The sequence below is a fragment of the Mirounga leonina genome, unplaced genomic scaffold (assembly GCF_011800145.1).
Source record: "Mirounga leonina isolate KUSES-001 unplaced genomic scaffold, KU_Mleo_1.0 Mir_173, whole genome shotgun sequence".
NCBI lineage: Eukaryota > Metazoa > Chordata > Mammalia > Carnivora > Phocidae > Mirounga > Mirounga leonina.
Genome location: NW_023270447.1, coordinates 23324433 through 23343953, shown reverse-complemented (window position 1 = coordinate 23343953; position 19521 = coordinate 23324433). Strand labels below are relative to the sequence as shown.

Here is a 19521-nt window from a genome sequence, read left to right as displayed (position 1 = left end):
ATTTCCCTGATTAGTGATGTTGAGCATCTTTTCATGTGTCAGTTGGCCTTTTCTATGTCTTCTTTGGAAAAATACCTACTCAGGTCCTCTCCCCATTTTTAAAAAATCAGATTGTTTTATTTGTGTTGAGTTGTAGGAGTGCTTTGTATATTTTGGATAATAATCCCTTATTGGAGATATCATTTGCAAATATACCCTCCAATTTAGAAGGTTGCCTTTTTGTTTTTTTGAAAAAACGTTTTAGTTTGATGTAATCCCAATTGTTTATTTTTGCTTTTGTTGCCTTTGCCTGAGGAGACAGATCCAAAAAAATATTTCTAAGACTGATGTGCAAGAGTTTACACCTGTTTTCTTTTGGAAGTTTTATGATTTCTGGTCTTACATTTAGGCCTTTACTTCATTTTATTTTTGCATGTAGTGGGAAAAAAGTAGTCCAGTTTCATTCTTTTGCGTGCAGCTGTCCAGTTTCTCCAACATTATTTATTGAAAAGACTATCCTTTCCCCACTGTATATTCTTGCCTCTTTTGTCATAGATTAATTGTCATAGAAGTGTGTGTTTATTTCTGGGCTCTCTATTCTGTTCCATTGATCTATATATTTATTTTTGTGCCAGTACCATACTGTTTGATAAGCATAGCTTTATAGTACAGTTTGAATCAGGCAGCATGATACCTGAAGCTTTGTTCTTCTTTTTCAAGATTCTTTTGGCTATTTAGGGTCTTGTCATTCCATATGAGTTTTAAGATCATTTGCTCTAGTTCTGTGAAAAACCCTATTGGAATTTTGCTAGGAATTGTATTAAATCTATAGGCTGCTTTGGATAGTATGAACATCTTAACAATATTATTTCTTCCAACTCATGAACATGGTATATATTTCCATTTATTTTTGTCATCTTCAGTTCTTTCATCAATGTCTTATAGTTTTCAGAATACAAGTATTTCATCTCCTTGGTTAAAATTATTTCTAGAGATTTTATGATTTTCAACTCAATTGTAAATGATTGTTTTCTAAATTTCTCCTGATAGTTTGTTACTATTGTATAGAAATGCAACATTTCTACATATTAATTTTGTATCCTGAAACTTTACTCAATTTAGTAGTTGTAATAGCTTTTTGGTGAAATCTTTATTTTCCATTTATAGTATAATGTCATCTGCAAATATTGACAGTTTTATTTCTGTCTTACCAATGTGGATGCCTTTTCTTTCTTTTTCTTCTCTCATTGCTATGGCTAGGATTTCTAGTAATATGTTGAATAAGAGTGGTGAGAGTAGGCACCTTTCTATTTTTCCTGATCTTAGAGGAAAAGCTTCAGCTTACACCATTGAGTATGATGTTAGTTGTAGCTTTGTCATATATGGCCTTTCTTATAGAGGTTTTTATTGAGAGTTTTCATCATAAGTGGATGTTGAATTTCATCAAATGCTTTTTCTGCATCTATTGAGAGGATCATATGATTTTTATCCTTCATTTTGTTTTTGTTTTTTTAAAGATTTTATTTGACACAGAGAGAGAGCTCAAGGATTGGGAGCAGCAGAGGCAGAAGGAGAAGCAGGCTCTCCGCTGAGCAGGGAGCCCAATGTGGGACTTGATACCAGGACTCTGGGATCATGACCTGAGCTAAAGGCAGATGCTGAACTGAGCCATCCAGGCACCCCATCCTCATTTTGTTAATGTGTGTATCAAGTTGATTGATTTGAAATACTGAACCATCCTTGCATTCCTGGAATAAATCTTACTTGATCGTGGTATATGATCCTTTTAATGTATTGCTGAATTCTGTTTGCTAATATTTTGTCGAGGATTTTTGCATCTATGTTCTTGCATGTATATTCTATGTTCATCTATGATATTGGCCTGTGATTTTCTTTTCTTTTTTTGTACTGCCTTTATCTGGTTTTGGTATCAGGATAATGCTAGCCTCATAGAATGAATTTGAAAGCATTCTTCCTCTAATTATTTTTTGAGTAGTTTGAGAAGTATAGGTATTAATGCCTCTTTAAATGTTTGGTAGAATTCACCTGTGAAACTGTCTGGTCCTGGACTTTGGTTTATTGGGAGTTTTTTGATTACTGATTCATTTTTATTACCAGTAATCAGCCTGTTCAAATTTCTATTCCTTCCTGATTCAGTCTTGGAAGATTATACATGTTTAGGAATTTATCCATTTCTTCTAGGTTGTCCAATTTATTGGCATATAACTATTTGTAGTAGACTGGGAGATGCTGTTTTTATTTTCATTTGTCTTCAGGTATTTTTTGATTTCCTCTTTAATTCTTCATTAACCCCTTGTTTGGTTAGTAGCATGTTGTTTAGCTTCCATGTACTTGTGGGGTTTTTTTCCAGTTTTTTTTTTCTTGGTATTTATTTCTAGTTTTATACTATTATAATCAGAAAAGATGCTTGATATGATTTCAGCCTTCTTAAATTTATTAAGACTTGCTTTGTGGCCCAACATGTGATCTAACCTAGAGAATGTTCCATGTGCACTTAAGAAGAATGAGTGTTCGCTGTTTTTGAATGTTCTGTATATATCCATTAGGTCCCTCTGGTCTATGTGTTGTTTAAGGCTACTATTTTCTTTCTGGATGATCCATCCATAGATGTAAGTGCCCTACTTTATTGTATTACTGTTGATTTCTCCCTTTATGTCTGTTAATATTTGCTTTATAAATTTAGGTGCTCCTAAGTTGGTTGCATAGATATTTACAATTGTTATATCCTCTAGTTGAATTGATCCTTTTATCATTACATAATGCCCTTCCTAATGTCTTGTTACAGTCTTTGTTTCAATGTCAATTTTATCTGATATGAGTATGCTACCCAGGTTTTTTTCATTTCCATTTGAATGGAATATTTTCTTTTCCATCCTTTCACTTTCAATCCATGTGTGTCTTTAGGTATGAAGTGAATCTCTTGTAGGCAGCACATAGATGGGTCTTGTTTTTCTTATCTACTCAGTCACCTTGTGTCTTTTGATTGGAGCATTTAGCCCACTTACATTTAAAGTAATTATTGAAAGGTATGTACTTATTGACATTTTGTTAGTTGTTTCCTGGTTGTATTTGTAGTTCTTTTCTGTTCTTCTCTTGCTCTCTTCCCTTGTGATTTGATGGTTTTTTTAGTGGTATATTTGGATTCTTTTCTCTCTCACGCTCTTTTTTTTGTGAATCTATCATAGGTTTTTGGCTTGCAGTTTCCATGAGTTTCATATTTAACGCCCAATGTACATAGCAGTCTATTTTAAGTTGATAGTCCCTTAAGTTCAAGCACATTCTAAAAGTCCTACATTTTTATTCTCCTTCCCCATATTTTGTGTATTTGTTGTCATAATTTACATTTTTTATTTTGTGTATCCCTTAGCTAATTACTGTAGATATAGTTGTTTTTACTATATTTTTTGAGAGGCAGAGGGAGATGGGGAGAGAGAGAATCTTAAGTAAGCTCCACACCTAACATGGAGCCCAACACAGATGGGGCTTTGCATTTAGATTATATAGCTACAAATAGTGCAGGCCTATAAAAATCATGTTATGAAACTAACAAAACAAAATTCCTTGAAAAGATGTGATTGGTGCTGTCAATCTATTATCTTCATTGCATTTTATCTTGAAACATAAAAATAATTTTAGAAAAAGACCTACTGGTTCACCTCGAGGCCCAGGTGGTCCTAGTACTGTGCTATCTTCTCCTGGATAACCCTGTAATGAAGATAATGATTTATAAACAAAACCAAATTAATAAAATAACCTTTGAACTATGCAGGCTATTACTATCTAACATGTTATGAAATATACTATCTTTATCTATTTAAATGGAAAACTTTTACCTATAAAACTTAGCATAGGATATTTTATACAGGTGTGATTCCTATAGGTTCTAAGAAGTGTCAATCTGCTTTAATTACATAAAAAGCAGTTTAGGAATTTGCTCGAAGTTTCAAGTTTGCAATGATATTGTAAGTCAACAGGAGTACTGTTGTAGTTATTCTTAATCCATAAAAAATTTTACTACAAATGTATCAGTTATTTAATCTGTAGTCTCACAATTTCTTTAATAAGTAATTAATTTTACTTTTACAAAGCTTTACAGATTGCAAAGTGCTTTAACATATATTATTTCATGAATATCTTGAGACAGCCGATTGAAGACATCTTAATGACTTGTTTACATTTTTGTCTTTTATTATTTATCTTCTAGAATTTGCAGTACTTCCCAAGTTGAAAAGTGTTTCTTTTATTCTTTGAAAATGTTTCCATGCATATTTTCAGAAAGAACACAAAAATTTAATATTTAACTTTAGTATTAAAAAGTCAATATGCACACATACCTTTTCTCCTTTAGGTCCTGGCAACCCAGAAAGTCCTGGTTGACCCTGATGGCCCTAACAAAAGGACAAGTAAGCAGACATTCGCCATATAATTTGTGCATGTTCTACCTAATAACACCAAGGCCATCCTATTAGATATGGCAATATTCTTTTTTTTTTTTTTAAAGATTTTATTCATTTATTTGAGAGAGAATGAGATAGAGAGAGCATGAGAGCGGGGAGGGTCAGCGGGAGAAGCAGGCTCCCTGCCGAGCAGAGAGCCCGATGCGGGACTCGATCCCGGGACTGCAGGATCATGACCTGAGCCGAAGGCAGTCGCTTAACCAACTGAGCCACCCAGGCGCCCTAGATATGGCAATATTCTGAATGAAAAACGAGATTTATTCTCTAGGCGGTTGAGGCCTAAATATATTAGAAAGGTTGTTATCAGTGAGATTTCATCTTAATTTGCATATTTGAGATGACATCTTTATATAACTATTTTCATGTAAATACGTTTTAATTTCCAATTAGAAATGATTACCCTATATCCTGGAATTCCTGGTTCTCCATGAGGTCCCATCAATCCTAAGTGTCCCTAAAAAACAAAGCAAATATTAGAAAGAAAACAAACAACTGTTTAAACCATTAAGCTTATACTCTTATTATTTATTTATTTAGTACTTTTATTACTTAAAATTTAGATTTTTTGAGGTATAATATTTTACTTAGTCTGAAATGGAAAAAACAAAAAATAACACTCTAACTTTTGTCTTATTTTTCTTCTGAACCACAAAAGTCCCACCAAAAACACATCTCTGTAGTTTATTTCTGGTATGAATATTCTTAATCATATTAAGAAAAATATTTTCAGTTGTTAGAATCTGATAGGTTTCTAGTAAGTTCTTGGAAATGTAGTTTGCACCTGTCAAAGTTTATGGTAGATGTGCATCACTGAATATTAGAATATAGCCTGATAGTTTTTCATATTGTCACAATGGGATCAAGGAGAACATATTCATTGATAGTTTCAGATGCTTTGATAAAGTTTCAGCTCTGGTCAAACTTGTTAAAATAGAAATGATTGACAACTTATGTACAATAATCACCCTACTATTGCTTTTCTTATCAATAATTTGCAGATGAGGATACTATATAAATTAGGGCTAATTAATAAATGCCCCCAAAATACTGAAAATGTGACTCGGATAACTGAAAAGAGCAAAAATAATAATCCTAATAATGAATGTCTTATCTTTCATACTATTAAAAAGTTTCCACATCAACTCTCCTATTTGAGTTTGAAACTAAACAGGAGATGAGAGAATTAAGGCAGAGACTAGGTGTATGCCTAACCAAATATCAAACTAGAAATTCTAAATATGATTATTTATCCAAAGAACCCATGAGAACCACCTATCATTAAAGTGGATATAAAGTGAAAATATTAAAGTAAATAGGTATCTTACACAGCATCAATAAGAAGATATAATGGGAAAAAGGACTGCATTATAAATCATAAAATCCGTAAGAAACTAACAATAAACCTAACAAGATAGAGGTAAGAACAGAATGGAGGAAATAACAAAACTTTATTAAAAGGTATATAAGAAGATATAAGTAAATGGAAAGACATATAGTGCTTCTCTACTGAAAGATTCAATATTAAAGAACTTAAAGAGCTGCTTTTAAGGTTCACATGGAAGAGAGAATTATGGTAAGAGATGAACTTTTTAGAGAAATGAAATATGGAGTACTTGCCCTGACAGATCTCAAAAAATACTGTAATAGTAAAATAATTTAAGTAGTGTGGTATTGGACCTAAAAACAGACTAACAGAGTGACGGAAGAAAACAGAGAGAATGAAAAAAGCCAATAAATATTTGAGAGTTTAGTTTATGGTAAGGGTAGTATTTCAGAAAAGTGGGAAATAGATTGACTATTAAATGATTTTGAGACAACTGAATTTCAATTTGGAAAAGAGAAAATCAGTTCTTTACAACTTATTTCATAGCAAAGAAATAATTTTCATATAAGTTAGGGGTAAAAATAAAGCTAAAAGTATTAGAAAGATATAGAAGAGTGTTTTTATATACTTTAGGTGGGAAAGGCATTTCTAATGAAGAAATAAAACCTAGAACTATAAAGTAAAAAACTGACAAATTTGGCTATATAATTAACCTCTGTCCAGCAAAAGATATCACAAAAAATATTAAAAGATAAATGGTAGAAAGGGAAATGTATTTGTAATATATTTTATAACATACTTAACAAAATATATTATCTAAAATATATAAGGCATTATTGCAAGTCAATAAGAAAAAAACAACCTAATATAAACCATGTAAAGTACACATGAAAAGGCAATTTCCAGAAAAAAATACAAATTACTTAATTGCAATCAGGGAAATGTAAATAGAAAGAAAATGAGACACACTTATCAGATTGTAAAACATCAAAAGAGTTAATAGGAAGTATTGGTAGTGGGAGAGTGAATTTGATGAAACCTTTGGGAAGGTTAAACATGTGTCAATATTCAAAAAGTGAATATTCTTTTTAAACAAAATCCAAAGTAGCAGCCTACTTTGATGGCAAGACTTCAGATTAATTCTGATGTTCATTAAAAATTAATCATATAAAGTACTTTAACATATAAGCCAAAAGCAGAGAAATAGTAATAATTTAAATAAAAGGAAGTAAGAAAGACCTGAAGTAGTAAGATGAATATGTAAAAAGAGCCTGAAACAAACTTTCCTCAGACAACAGATGGATTATGCAATGCTCTCAAGAAGGCGTTGGTAAAAAGTCTAGCATTTGTGACATTTAATGGAGAGTAGGAAAGATACATGCATTTTGTATATAAGCTTATGAAACAGTGAAAACACTAAACACTAAATCACAAATATTCTGCATCTCTTGTGCTAGGACTTTCTGAACTAGTCCAATATATTAGGAATAAAATTTTGCTATTATAGGTTCAGAGGTATTATGCGACCCTTGCTTCCAACATCATATAAAATTCATGCAAAAGATTAAATATTAGATGTTATGGATATTGATCACAGCTGGTTAAAAAAATCTCCAGATAAGCATGTGGAGTCCAAGCTTATAAATAAAACCTTTAAATAAATCTAATTTTCAAAGCAATTTGCCAATCCCGACAGTGTAGTTTTATACAGATATTAAATTCTGACTTTAAGTGCAAAGAATATAAACTTTCTTACTTAGGTTAGGAGTTATAATCTGATTTTTTTAAAACTTCATTTCATATTTTATTTCCATTTTGAGCTTTTTTTTCCCCCTCTCCCTTTTCCATGTCCAGAAACCACTAAGCCATTTAAGTACTGTGGAATGCTTACAATTCTCCACAGCCCATGGAGGTAGATTATTTTCAATGGAACTATTGCTTTCTCTGTAAAATTAATCAAGGGATGAAACTTTAAGGACATGGATACATTTCTTTTCCATCCACAGTGAACTCAGGTCTGGAAACAAATCAAATACTAACCACAGCACCTCTAGTTCCTCTGGCACCCTTAGGACCACTTTCCCCAATTTGTCCAGGAGCACCTCTGCTTCCAATTTCTCCTGTGTGCCCTGTTTGTCCTTTATCACCCTGTGGATGTCATTAATAAGAGAGAAAAGTGAGAAAAAACAGATTTTTACTTAGATGAATTAACTATATCATATACTTGGAAAGACACCAGAGGATATTCTGTAAGCAAAATTCTGTAAATAGTAACTTTGCTTTAATTTAATAGTAGTAGAGACCATCACTGATAATAAGACACCATCACCACCTAGGTTAACCTAAAGATATAACTAAAAGTAATTTAGGAGAAAGAACATTTAAAAAATAATTTTGGCCTAACAAGCAGGGGAGATTTGGTGTTCTTGCTGAATTACAAAATAACCAAGATTTTTATTTTGAAAGTTGTTATGTATGTATGTTTGCATGCATGCACGTATTTCTTGTCATCATGAGAAAACACAGGCCCTATGAGAAGCCTGTTTCTATAGACAACTTCAATGCCACAAAGATCTATTTAATGCAAAAAGGTTCCAGTGTATGGTTCTGTATATTCAGAATCATCACTCACTGGTTTGGTGTCTGCCTTTAAAAATCCATAACATCTTTTTTAATCGATAATATTTTTATATCATTTTGCATCCTTTTAAAAACTAGTTAGTTGCCTTCTGTTTTCCATCAAGCTGACTGATCATTCTCTACCACCAAAATACAGCTTCTTTGAAGCAACTTTAAGTACTATAATTCGTTTTCTGAAAGTGGGAACCAACCTGTTCTATTATTGATATTCAAGTAGATACAAAGAAAAACTAGACTGTGATCATAGGCAGGAAGTTTTTGGTATTCATAATAATTCCCAGGGGTGCAGGTTATTGTAAGGACTTACACTGTCCCACTTCTAATGTTGATTTTAGATATAACATTATGTATGATGAAAAGAGACTTCAATATTGGGGTTATTTTCATGGGCAAGAATAGCTACTAAATATTTAAGTGATGAATCACTGAATTCTACTCCTGCAACTAATATTATACTTTATCTTAACTAACTAGATTTAAATAAAAACTTGAAACATTAAAAAAAAAGAATGGCTACTAAAATTTACCTCATTAATTTTTCTTTACCTTTTATTCTCACTTATACTGTCCCTACATCATGACAAAGATGGAGTGGGTGTATATTAGTAGAAATGATAAAATTAGACTTTGGGGACTAGATATGGTATGATTTGAAGCTAAATACAGTAATATATTCAGAACTGTTGTGGTAGAATTAAGAAAATCATTTCTGTCTCACCAATACTTGAATAAATTATTGACCCCATACAAAGATGAATTTTTCATTATAACATTCTAGAATTTTATAAATATATCATTTTTTAGTAAAATATAAAAGAAACAAATAAACCACATTCTTTATTTGTGTTTCTTAGCCCATATATGGGAAAAATAAAATCAATCATTAACCTTTTCAATTTAGATAAACATAGTACAAATAAACACAGAAACAATTCTAGTCATATTCCTGTCCCCTAACCATTTTACTAAAGTTGTTACCAAATACCACAAATGGTATAATGTTTTCCTTTTCTCTCTTTTCCTGCCCATATTCTACTAAAGAATTTTTGGCAAACAGGAAAAAGGAACGGCAAAGATCTTTATACAAACTACAAAGTAGGAAATTTGCCTTTAAATAATTAAGGTGATGGGTACTCCTAAGTAGAGTTAAATATTAACTTACACAAAAATGCCTTTTAAAAACAATTTATAGTACTTTATTACTTTATATCTAGTGCAAATAAAAACATCACAACATCCTATGGAGCTCGGGGCACATCAGAAGAAAGATGTACCATAAAGAGATGTAAAAAAAAAAAAATGTAAAAAAAAAACAACATAAAAAGATGTTAAAAAAAATTACCTTTTTCCCTGGACGACCTCTTTGTCCTGGAATTCCCACAATTCCTTCAGTTCCCTGGATATCCAATATAAAAAAGAAAATAAACTGTTAAGGAAAGGACTAAATGGAGTGTTTAAATACTTACATCACATAACCACTGCATTGAACACTATGTAAAAATGAGGATTACTTTTCAACAATAAATATTGTTTGAATATTTATTTATTTTTAAAGATTTTATTTATTTTAGAGAGTGCGTGCACGAGTCAGGAGAGGGGAAGAGAGATAGGGAGAGAATCTCAAGCAGATTCTGCACCAAGCACCTAGCCCCACGTGGGCTCCCCTGAGATCATGACCTGAGCCAAAACCTAGAGTCCGAGGCTCAACCAACTGAGCCACCCAGGTGCCCCTGTGTAATTGTTTAAAAATACGTCACAATGATTTAGAGGTCTAGCTGTTACTAGTGAGTAAAATTTACATATAGAAATCAGCCAAGATAGGGCGCCTAGGTGGCTCAGTTGGTTAAGCGACTGCCTTCGGCTCAGGTCATGATCCTGGAGTCCCTGGATCGAGTCCCGCATTGGGCTCCCTGATCGGCGAGGAGCCTGCTTCTCCCTCTAACCCTCCCCCCGTCATGTACTCTCTCTCTCTCTCATTCTTGCTCTCTCAAATAAATAAATAAAATCTTAAAAAAAAAAAAAGAAATCAGCCAAGATAGATAAAATTAAACTGTTCTTTATTAGAGGAAAAAAATTACTTGGTTTCAGTGTAACCCATTTTAATTGGTGAGAAAAGTAAACCCAGTGCATCCGTTTTAGCAGTTCTATGAGCTACTGTGGGTTCAACATCTTGTTGATGGTATAGGATTATAAAATATATCTAAAACATGGTCAAGAAGAATCTCAAAATCTTATTGGAGTAGATTAGGAGATTTTCTTTAGTCTGTGGAAAAAAGGAGAGAGGGAAATACATGGAGAAAAAGGAGGTAGTCATATTAAACTGTTTAAAACAATATTTTCATTTCAATCTGTATTTTGTTTAGACAGAAATTTTTAATATATACTTTTTTAAAGTAAAAATTGGCTAAAGTATTTCAGATGTCATGTGAATTTGCAGGTCAACAATAATTAGGCTTAAATGAGATCCACAGTAAGCCAGAGGATGCAAGTTCTAAAATGGCTAAGAATTAATCACAGCACTCCTTGCATTAGTTGGAAATGAAAATGGAAATCTCAAATTTGTGTCCCAAAGCTTGGCAAACGGCAAAAATGACGTAGACAAGAAATAAATTGCGGTTTACCACTGTGCTATGTGGGCTCTTGATAAATATTTGTTGAACGAATAAACAGATACCTAAGGAAGTGACTCATACCCTATGTTCCTGAGCAAATGCTCTTCTAGCCTCAGAAAGTCACTGAATTTAGAAGCCAAAATGGGTTAAGTTCTATTGCTGTGGTTCTAGCTGCATCCAGAGGTTGAAATGATAGTTGCACTAACCCGAGATTTCTTTGTGGTTAATGTGGAGTTTTAAAAAGAGGCAGATTAACCTTCATCAGAGGTTAATAGTGTGAACTTTTAAAAGTTAGGCTGCTCGTTTCATATTCTGGCTCTGTACCTTACTGCAATAGGACCATAAGTAGATTATTTAACTTCTAAAGGCCCCAGTTTCCCATTAATATAAAAGAGGTAAAATAATACCTTTTCAAAAGGTTACTAAGATTAAATGAGATAATGCATGAAATGCTTAGAAAGAACTGGACTTATACTGAAGAATTTAGCTCAGTGTTAGTTCTCACTAACTACTGTTGCCTTTTTAAGGTGTATTATGTGATATTTAATTATATATAAAAAGATATTAGAAGGTACAATAAATACCCATGTACCCACCACCTACTTGAAGAAAAAGAAGCAATATACATATGTACATACTTGAAGTCCCTTTACACATACCTTTCCAAATGCGTTACCCTCTCTCTTCACTCAGGTGCAACCATTGCCCGCAATTTGTTTATCATTCCCATGCATTTCTTTATACTTTTACTCCATTTGAAATATATGGTTATTCTGCATCTTTTCAAACTTGAAATAAGTGTACTTTATGTATTCTTTTGAAACTTTTTAAACACACATTTTGTTTTTGAAATTAATCAATGTCTTTAATCCATTCACTTTGTTTTTAATTCTACAGGTTTCCATTTTCTTATCACAACTTATTTAAACACTTTCCTACTGATGAGTTTTTGGTGTGGGTTTTTTTTTTTTTTTCTGTTATAGATAATGTGCTGCAATAAATACCTTGTGCATCCCTCTATGTGCCATGTCAGTTTTGTTTGTTTGCTTGTTTTGTTTTGTTTTTTAGGGTATAGCCCCTGAAGTTAAATTGCTGAGTTATAAAATACGTGCATCATCAAGTAGACAAGATATTGTCAAATTGTTCTCCGAAGTAGCTTTGTCAATTTACACTTCCACAGCAATGTTTGAGTCCAATTACTCTAAATCTTCTGTAATGCTTGGTACTATCAGACTTAAAATATATCCATCTCATTATGGAAAATGATATACTGTTGTGTTTTCAATTTGCATATTTCTGATTACTAAGGAGGAATGATCATCTATTCATATAGTTATCTGGCATCTATATGTGAATCTCTGGCTCTTATCTTCTGTCCAGTATTCTCCTGAGTTATTCTTACTGAGTTATACATAAAAGGTTTTTTTTTAATTATGTTATGTTAATCACCACACATTACATCATTAGTTTTTGATGTAGTGTTCCATGATTCATTGTTTGCATATAACACCCAGTGCTCCATTCAGTACGTGCCCTTAAAAGTTTTTATACAGGGCGCCTGGGTGGCTCAGTTGGTTAAGCGACTGCCTTCGGCTCAGGTCATGATCCTGGAGTCCCGGGATCGAGTCCCGCATCGGGCTCCCTGCTCGGCAGGGAGCCTGCTTCTCCCTCTGACCCTCCCCCCCTCTCATGTGCTCTCTGTCTCTCTCATTCTCTCTGTCTCAAATAAATAAATAAAATCTTAAAAAAAAAAAAAGTTTTTATACATATTCCTGATACTTGTATTTTGCTCATTCTATATAATACAGATCTCTTCTCTCAGCCTGAAGCTTATTTTCTCACTTTGTTTAACATAACTTTTGATTAATACAAGTTTGCAGTTTTAACGTAGTCATATTCATCAATATTTTCTTATTTCTTTCACTGTTTAGGAGATCCTTCTCCTCTCCCTCAGGTGTTCATGAAATATTCTCATAAATGTTCTCATATTTAACATTTTGATTTTCACAGTTAGGTCTTCAATTGGAATTTCATTCTTCTGTGTGTGTGCACATTTGTGTGAAGGAGCTGTTTTATTTTGTTTTCCATTTGGATAACCAACTGTACCAGTACCATTTATTGAATATTTCATCCTTTCCTTAATGATTTGAAATCTATAATCAATTTATCAAACTTCAAGTTTCAAAATATGCTGAGATCTCAGTCTAGGTTATCTTCTATTTCCACTGGTCTCTTCCTGTGAATGAGTATGACACTGACCAAATTACTCTAGCTTTAATTATAAGTTATGATATCAGGTAGGGCAAGTCCTCTCTTCCACACACTGCTGTGCTCCCACCCCCTGCAACTTGTTCTTGAAAACTGTCTTGATATTGGCCCTTCGTTCTTCCACATTCCTTTTAAAATCACTTTTCATGAATCATGTCCTATAAAAAATTCTTATGAGGATTTAGACTAAAATTATACTGGATTTATAGACTACTTTAGGGGAGAGATGATAATTTTTTGATACTGAGTCATCCTATCCACGAATATAAAATCTCTCTCCATTTATTTAGGTCTTTGTTAATAAACATATTTTTTTCAATAAAATTTTGCAAATCTTTGGTTAGATTTATTCCTAGGTGCTTAATTTTGTTGTTGATTGTATTGTAAATAGTATTTTTTCAAGTTTTCTAACTGCTTGTTGCTGGGGAAGAAGAATGGAATCTATATTTTTGCATATTCTTATATTTAGCATCTTGCTAAAATCTCATTAATTTTAATAATTGATCTGTAGATTATTTCTCTTGTTTTATTACACTGGCTGGGTCTCTGAGTAAATGTTGAAGAGAAATAGTGAACAGTGGTGATCTTTGCTCATTTCTTCGAAGTTTCACCATTATGTATGACAGTCAATATGGATATTAAATCTTTAGAAATACTTTTTGTTTCATCTATTGAGATTATATTTTTTCTTTCTTTAATTTGTAGTTATGTGACTTAAACTTAAAGTCCTTCAAAATGTTAGGCTTTTGTTGCAATACTTGTATGAGAGGGAATTCATAAACCCTTTTCTTATATCAGCACTCCATAACTGCACTGAACTCAAATATTCAGGTGTCAGCTGACACTACTGTGTGGAAATGCTATCTGCCAACCAATAATGCAGTTTAAGTATCATCATGTTTATATATTTAAATATTAATAAAAATTTGTGGATAAAGTAAAAATGTGACAAATTTAAGTCTCACAAATGTGTATAATTGAGAAATTTGTTATTATTCTGCAAGATGGCTTGCACCTTCTTCAAACTTCCATTCTCACCTCATTTTCAAGTTAATAACCTTGCCTCATACTGACTGAGACCAGCAGCAATCAAGCAAGAGCCATCTCTTCCCAACACCCAACCTACCAGCACACCTCCTTACGTACGCACATATTGTTCCCCTTTTCTGACGAAGGAAGAAGTTTCCCTGTTTCTTCTCTGAGGCCAGCTCCTCACTTGCATCTAAACCCCATGTCCTTTTCAAGGCCTTCTCCTACACTTGCACTATCAATTTTTTTCTCTTAAATGAATCACTTCCAACAGCAATTAAATATGCCAGATAGCACTCATTTGAGAAAAATCCTTCCTTGACCTCATGTCCCTCCCTCCCTTTCTATTCACTCATTCAATTTCTCATGTACTTTTCTAGTTCCATTTTTGCTTCCCCATCATAGCAAAGCATTTTGAAAGATTTGTGTATGCTCATTGTCACTATTTCCTTACTTCTCATTCTGTCTTTGTTTGGGCTTTTGTTCTTACCACAACTCTGAAATTTCTTCCTTTCGGACAACTGACCTTCAAATAGCCAAATCCAACAATCCAATGGCTCATTTTATCTGAAACTGTTTTCCATTCTTGCAACTTTTTAAAACTTTTGTTTACATGGCAGCATGCTTCTCAAATTTTCTACGTACTTAAAGCATCTCTTTATTTCCTTATAGCCTAATGATTCCTAAAGTTATGTCACCTGTCCTGACTGCACCAGTGACCTTCTGATTTTCCCACCTACTGACATCTTTTTGAATTTCTTATAGGCATCTCAAACTTTATGTTTCCCAAACTGAGCCTTGAATTCCCTCTTCAAACCCCTAAACCTTGTCTCTCCTTGTCTTCCCCATCTCTGCTGTAATGGGGCAATATTTTGAAAATCATTAAAATTGCTTTTCTATTTTGCCTTTTTGAATATATAGACTTTACCCTATTCACCTTGAGGGGTTTGTATGCCAAAGGGCTGGATGTATTAAGAAAATTTTTCTGTTTTCATTGTTTCCAACTTTAAAATTCACAAGTTGAGGCTGGAGCACCCCGCACATGGGCTGTCCTATATTATAGAAAAGACACACTTTCCATCTACCGCAGTAGAACTCTAAGGCTTTTACTAGATTATAGAAGGATGAGGATATGACATAGGGGAAATATAGAGACAGCCAGGTTTGTTTGTTTGTTTGTTTGTTTGTTTGTTTGTTTGTTTTGATTCCAGGAGTATGCAGGAAGGCAAAGAGGGAGGGAGAGACATAGTTGTTCAGATTTTCCTCTTTCTGAGTTTTGGCAGAGTAAAACCTTTGTTCCCTACTACTTCTTCAGGATGCAGGAAAGTTACCTTCTTTTTAGATACCACTTGGTTTATGGCCACATCAATTTGGATGCTCAGGAAAGTAAAAATGAGGAACATTTGTTAAATTTTCCTGAGCTACTCCTTGATTCCTATATGATGTAGATGGGAACTTAGAAACCCCTGGGGAGCTTGTGTGTGTGTCTGTGTGTGGGGTGGTCATTACTCTAGAAAGATGGGGCTCTGCCATAAGGGCTGAGAGCAGATTTCCTGGACTAGAACTGATTGAGAATCCAGAAGACCTGAGAGGGATCTGCAGATTAGTGGAAGCTGACAGGGAACATCACCCCGCCCCCAACCAAAGAAATGAAAACTACTAGCTACAGACATCATCATCACAGACCAGCAGGGTAGGCAGTAAGCAAATTGACAAGGAATGTTTCTATGTCCCTATCATTATGAATAACACCAGCATCTAGAACCAACACCTCTTCATCCTTGCCATCAGCAGACATTCAGACTCTCTAATGGAAAGGAGTAAAAGAGGGAGGTCGAGAACTGATCAATTTGAGAACCACATCATAAGAGTCTGAGTCTTATCTAAGGAGACTACTAACTTATAGGAATAAATTGTTTAAGCTTTCAACTGAGTTGGATTTAAAAATTTTTTCTCCTGGGGCACCTGGGTGGCTCAATTGGTTAAGTGTCTGCCTTTGGTTCAGGTCATGATCCCATAGGGTCCTGGGATGGAGCCCTGTATCAGGCTCCCTGCTCAGCAGGGGAGTCTGCTTCTCTCTCTCCCTTTGTCCCTACCCCACTAATGCTCTCTCTCTCTTGCTTACTCTCAAATAAATAAATAAAATCTTTAAAAAATAAAAAAGATAAAAATTTCTTTTCCCCCCAGACCCCAACAACTCCTCACTAATCAGTAAGTTAGAACTTGTGAGGAAACCCAGATGAACCAAAAATAATGAAATCACATATTTGCACATATGTAAGTACCAATCTGTAGCCCCATACTACATTTAATAGTATGATTACCGATTCAATTACTCCAGCTAAAACCTAGGATTTATTCTTTATAATTTTTTTCCTCTTTCTCAACATCCAAACAATGAGCAAATCCAGTCAGCTATATCTCCAAAATATGTCTTGAATTGGATCACTATTCTCTATCTCTATTGCCCCCTTACATTCCAAACCACCATACCACTTTTCATCTACACTGCTGCCACAGCCTTCTAAGTCCACTTTTAACCTCATAGTCTGTTTCTTCAAAATACCCCACATTATCACTAACAATGTTAATCAAACACATCTCGCTGTTTAAAACCTTCCAAATGGCTGTCCACTGAAATCAGAATCATCTCCAAATCTCTTATCATGGTCTGTAATCCTCCACATGATCTGGCTCCTTCTATTTCTCTGACATCATGTTTTCCAGTTGCTTATTACATTCTAGCTACTTGGCCGTACTTCCCCCTTCCTAACAGTGCATCTAATAAATGCCCTTTCTGCCTTAGGGCGTTGGCATTAGATGTTCCCTCTGCCTAGAAAGCTTTTTCTTAGATATTCACATGACTGGCTTCTTCTTATCTTCAGGCATCTCGCTCAGTGTAACCCTAGGTAGTCCTTTTGTGACCACCCCAATGTAAAGTAGCCTATACTTAGTAACTCTTTATCCCATTACCATGTTTTATTTTCTTCACAGCATTTATCACTAACAGAAATTAACCATTCTTGTTTACATTGCCTTCCCACACTACAGTGTAAGTTCCAAGACGGAAGGGAACTTGCCTGTTTTGTTTATTGCTATAACATTAGTACCCAGAACTATGCCTGGTATATAATTGATGCTTAATAAATATTTAATAAACAAATGAATGATAGAATGCATGCCCAAAGTAGAAAATATTTAGCCTTAATCAGACAGTAACCTAGTCTACTTTGTATCCATTTGTAAAGAAATAACATCTTGAAAAGCATGTACTAAAGTTGGAAGTAAAACCAAAGTTTATGAATAAAAGGTGAAGAGTAGTGAGACATTTTTATACTACTAAAACTTTTAGTTTCTAAGAAATGTAGCATATGGATCTACTTGGAACATTTTGCACAGTAAACTTTTGTACACGGAAGAACACATTATGTGTGGAAAAGGGGGTTGACTGTATTCTATATTGTATTTTCTTCTGACATTATAATCAGAAAGTTTTCCCCTCATTCTTTTGTCCACGTATTTTTTCTCTTCAAAGACAGGTTGTTTTCTCTTCTTGCAGGGGTTGGGGGGAGGGTGGGTGGCAGTAAACGTCCACTGATATTAGGCTGGTTTATTTTAGTGTTTGTTCTGAGATGCGTAAGAAACATCTTGCTCCAAAATGTTGGCTATTAAAAGTTAACATACCCACTGCAACCCGTTTGTGTATTTAGAGGCTTGCAGGGCAGACTGGAAAAATAGCAACAATTTCTAAATGTGCATGTTATAATAGATTTCTTCAACAATTATAAAAATAAGAATGCTTTGATATAAATGTCACGTTGACAATAGTTGGTTTGATGTTGAGCCTACTCATAAAATAGAAGGAGTTGGGATTCCAGTCTATTACTTTAAATATGTGAGAATAGCTGTATTGTCTTCAAAGTAACACATCACATCTATTTTTTAAACAACTTTGAGATATAATTCATATTCCATATTATGAACCCATTTAAAGTGTACAATTTAATGATTTTTAGTATATTCACAGAACTGTGCAACTATCACCACAGTAAATTTTAGAACATTTTCATCACCCCAAAAGAAACCCTGTACCCATAAGCAGTCATTTCCCATTTCCTCCCAACAACTGCCCTGCCCTCCAACCCCCAGCCCTAGGCAACCACTAACCCACTTTCTGTCTTTCTGGATTTGCCTTATTTGGGACATGTCATATAATATTTGGTCTCTTTTGACTGGCTGCTTTCACTAAGCAAAATGTTTTCAAGATTCATCAAAGTTGTAACATGTATGATTATATCATTTCTTTTCATTGCCAAGTTATAGTCCATTGCATGGGCATACTACATTCATTAATATACATTTACTAATTCATCAGTTGATGACCATTTGGGTTATTTCCACTTTTTGGCTATCATAAATAATGCTGCTATACACATTTATGTACAAGGTTTTGTCTGAACCCTGTTCTCAATTCTATTGGGTATACACCTAGGAATACAGTTGGTGGATCATATAGTAACTCCATGTTTAACATTTTGAGAAATTGCCGAATTGATTTACAAAGTGGCTGCATCATTTTACATCCCATCAACAATGTATATTCACATCCTCATCAACATTTGGTATTTTTTTTAATTTAAACGTTTTTTATTATAACCATCCTAGTCAAGTGAAGTGGTATCTCATTGTGATTTTATTTGCATTTTCCTAATAGCTAATGATGATCATCTTTTCAATTGCTTATTGGCTAACTATATATCTTCTTTGGAGAAACATCTGTTTAAATGTTTTTCAACTGGTTTACCTTTTTACTATTGAGTTGGAAAAGTTCTTTATATTCTGGATACAAGTCCATCATCATATATGATTTGCAAATATTTTCTCCCTTTCCACGGGTGTCTTTTCACTGTCTTAATGGTGTTTTTTGAAGTATAAAACTTTTAATCTTAATGGGGTCTAATTTATTTTTTTCTTTTGTCACTTGTACTTTTGGTGTTACCTAAGAAAACATTGCATAAATCAAGGTCATGAAGATTTACGCCTATGTTTTCTTCCAAGACATTTATAGTTCTAGCTCTTAAATTTCAGCCTAAGGCCCATTTTGAGTTAATTTTTGTGTGTAGTATAAGGAAGGGTCCAACTTTATATTTTTGTATGCAGATTTCTACTTGTTCTAGCACCTTTTGTTGAA

General features: G+C 33.7%; 1 protein-coding gene and 1 long non-coding RNA gene across 2 annotated transcripts in view; one reads left to right on the top strand and one right to left on the bottom strand.

Annotated features, from left to right (window-relative positions):
- The window catches only part of COL24A1 (collagen type XXIV alpha 1 chain), a 391807-nt gene that overhangs the window by 84004 nt on the left and 288282 nt on the right, over positions 1 to 19521 (bottom strand). Inside the window, exons 39-43 of the mRNA XM_035018127.1 lie at positions 9764 to 9817; positions 7822 to 7929; positions 4858 to 4911; positions 4335 to 4388; positions 3649 to 3705 (exon numbers count right to left, since the gene is read on the bottom strand). Of these exons, the coding sequence (XP_034874018.1) occupies positions 3649 to 3705; positions 4335 to 4388; positions 4858 to 4911; positions 7822 to 7929; positions 9764 to 9817 (327 nt within the window). The remainder of the gene's footprint in view (positions 1 to 3648; positions 3706 to 4334; positions 4389 to 4857; positions 4912 to 7821; positions 7930 to 9763; positions 9818 to 19521) is intronic.
- LOC118019199 overlaps positions 1 to 19521 on the top strand; it is an 88406-nt gene that overhangs the window by 21351 nt on the left and 47534 nt on the right. The window lies entirely within an intron of this gene.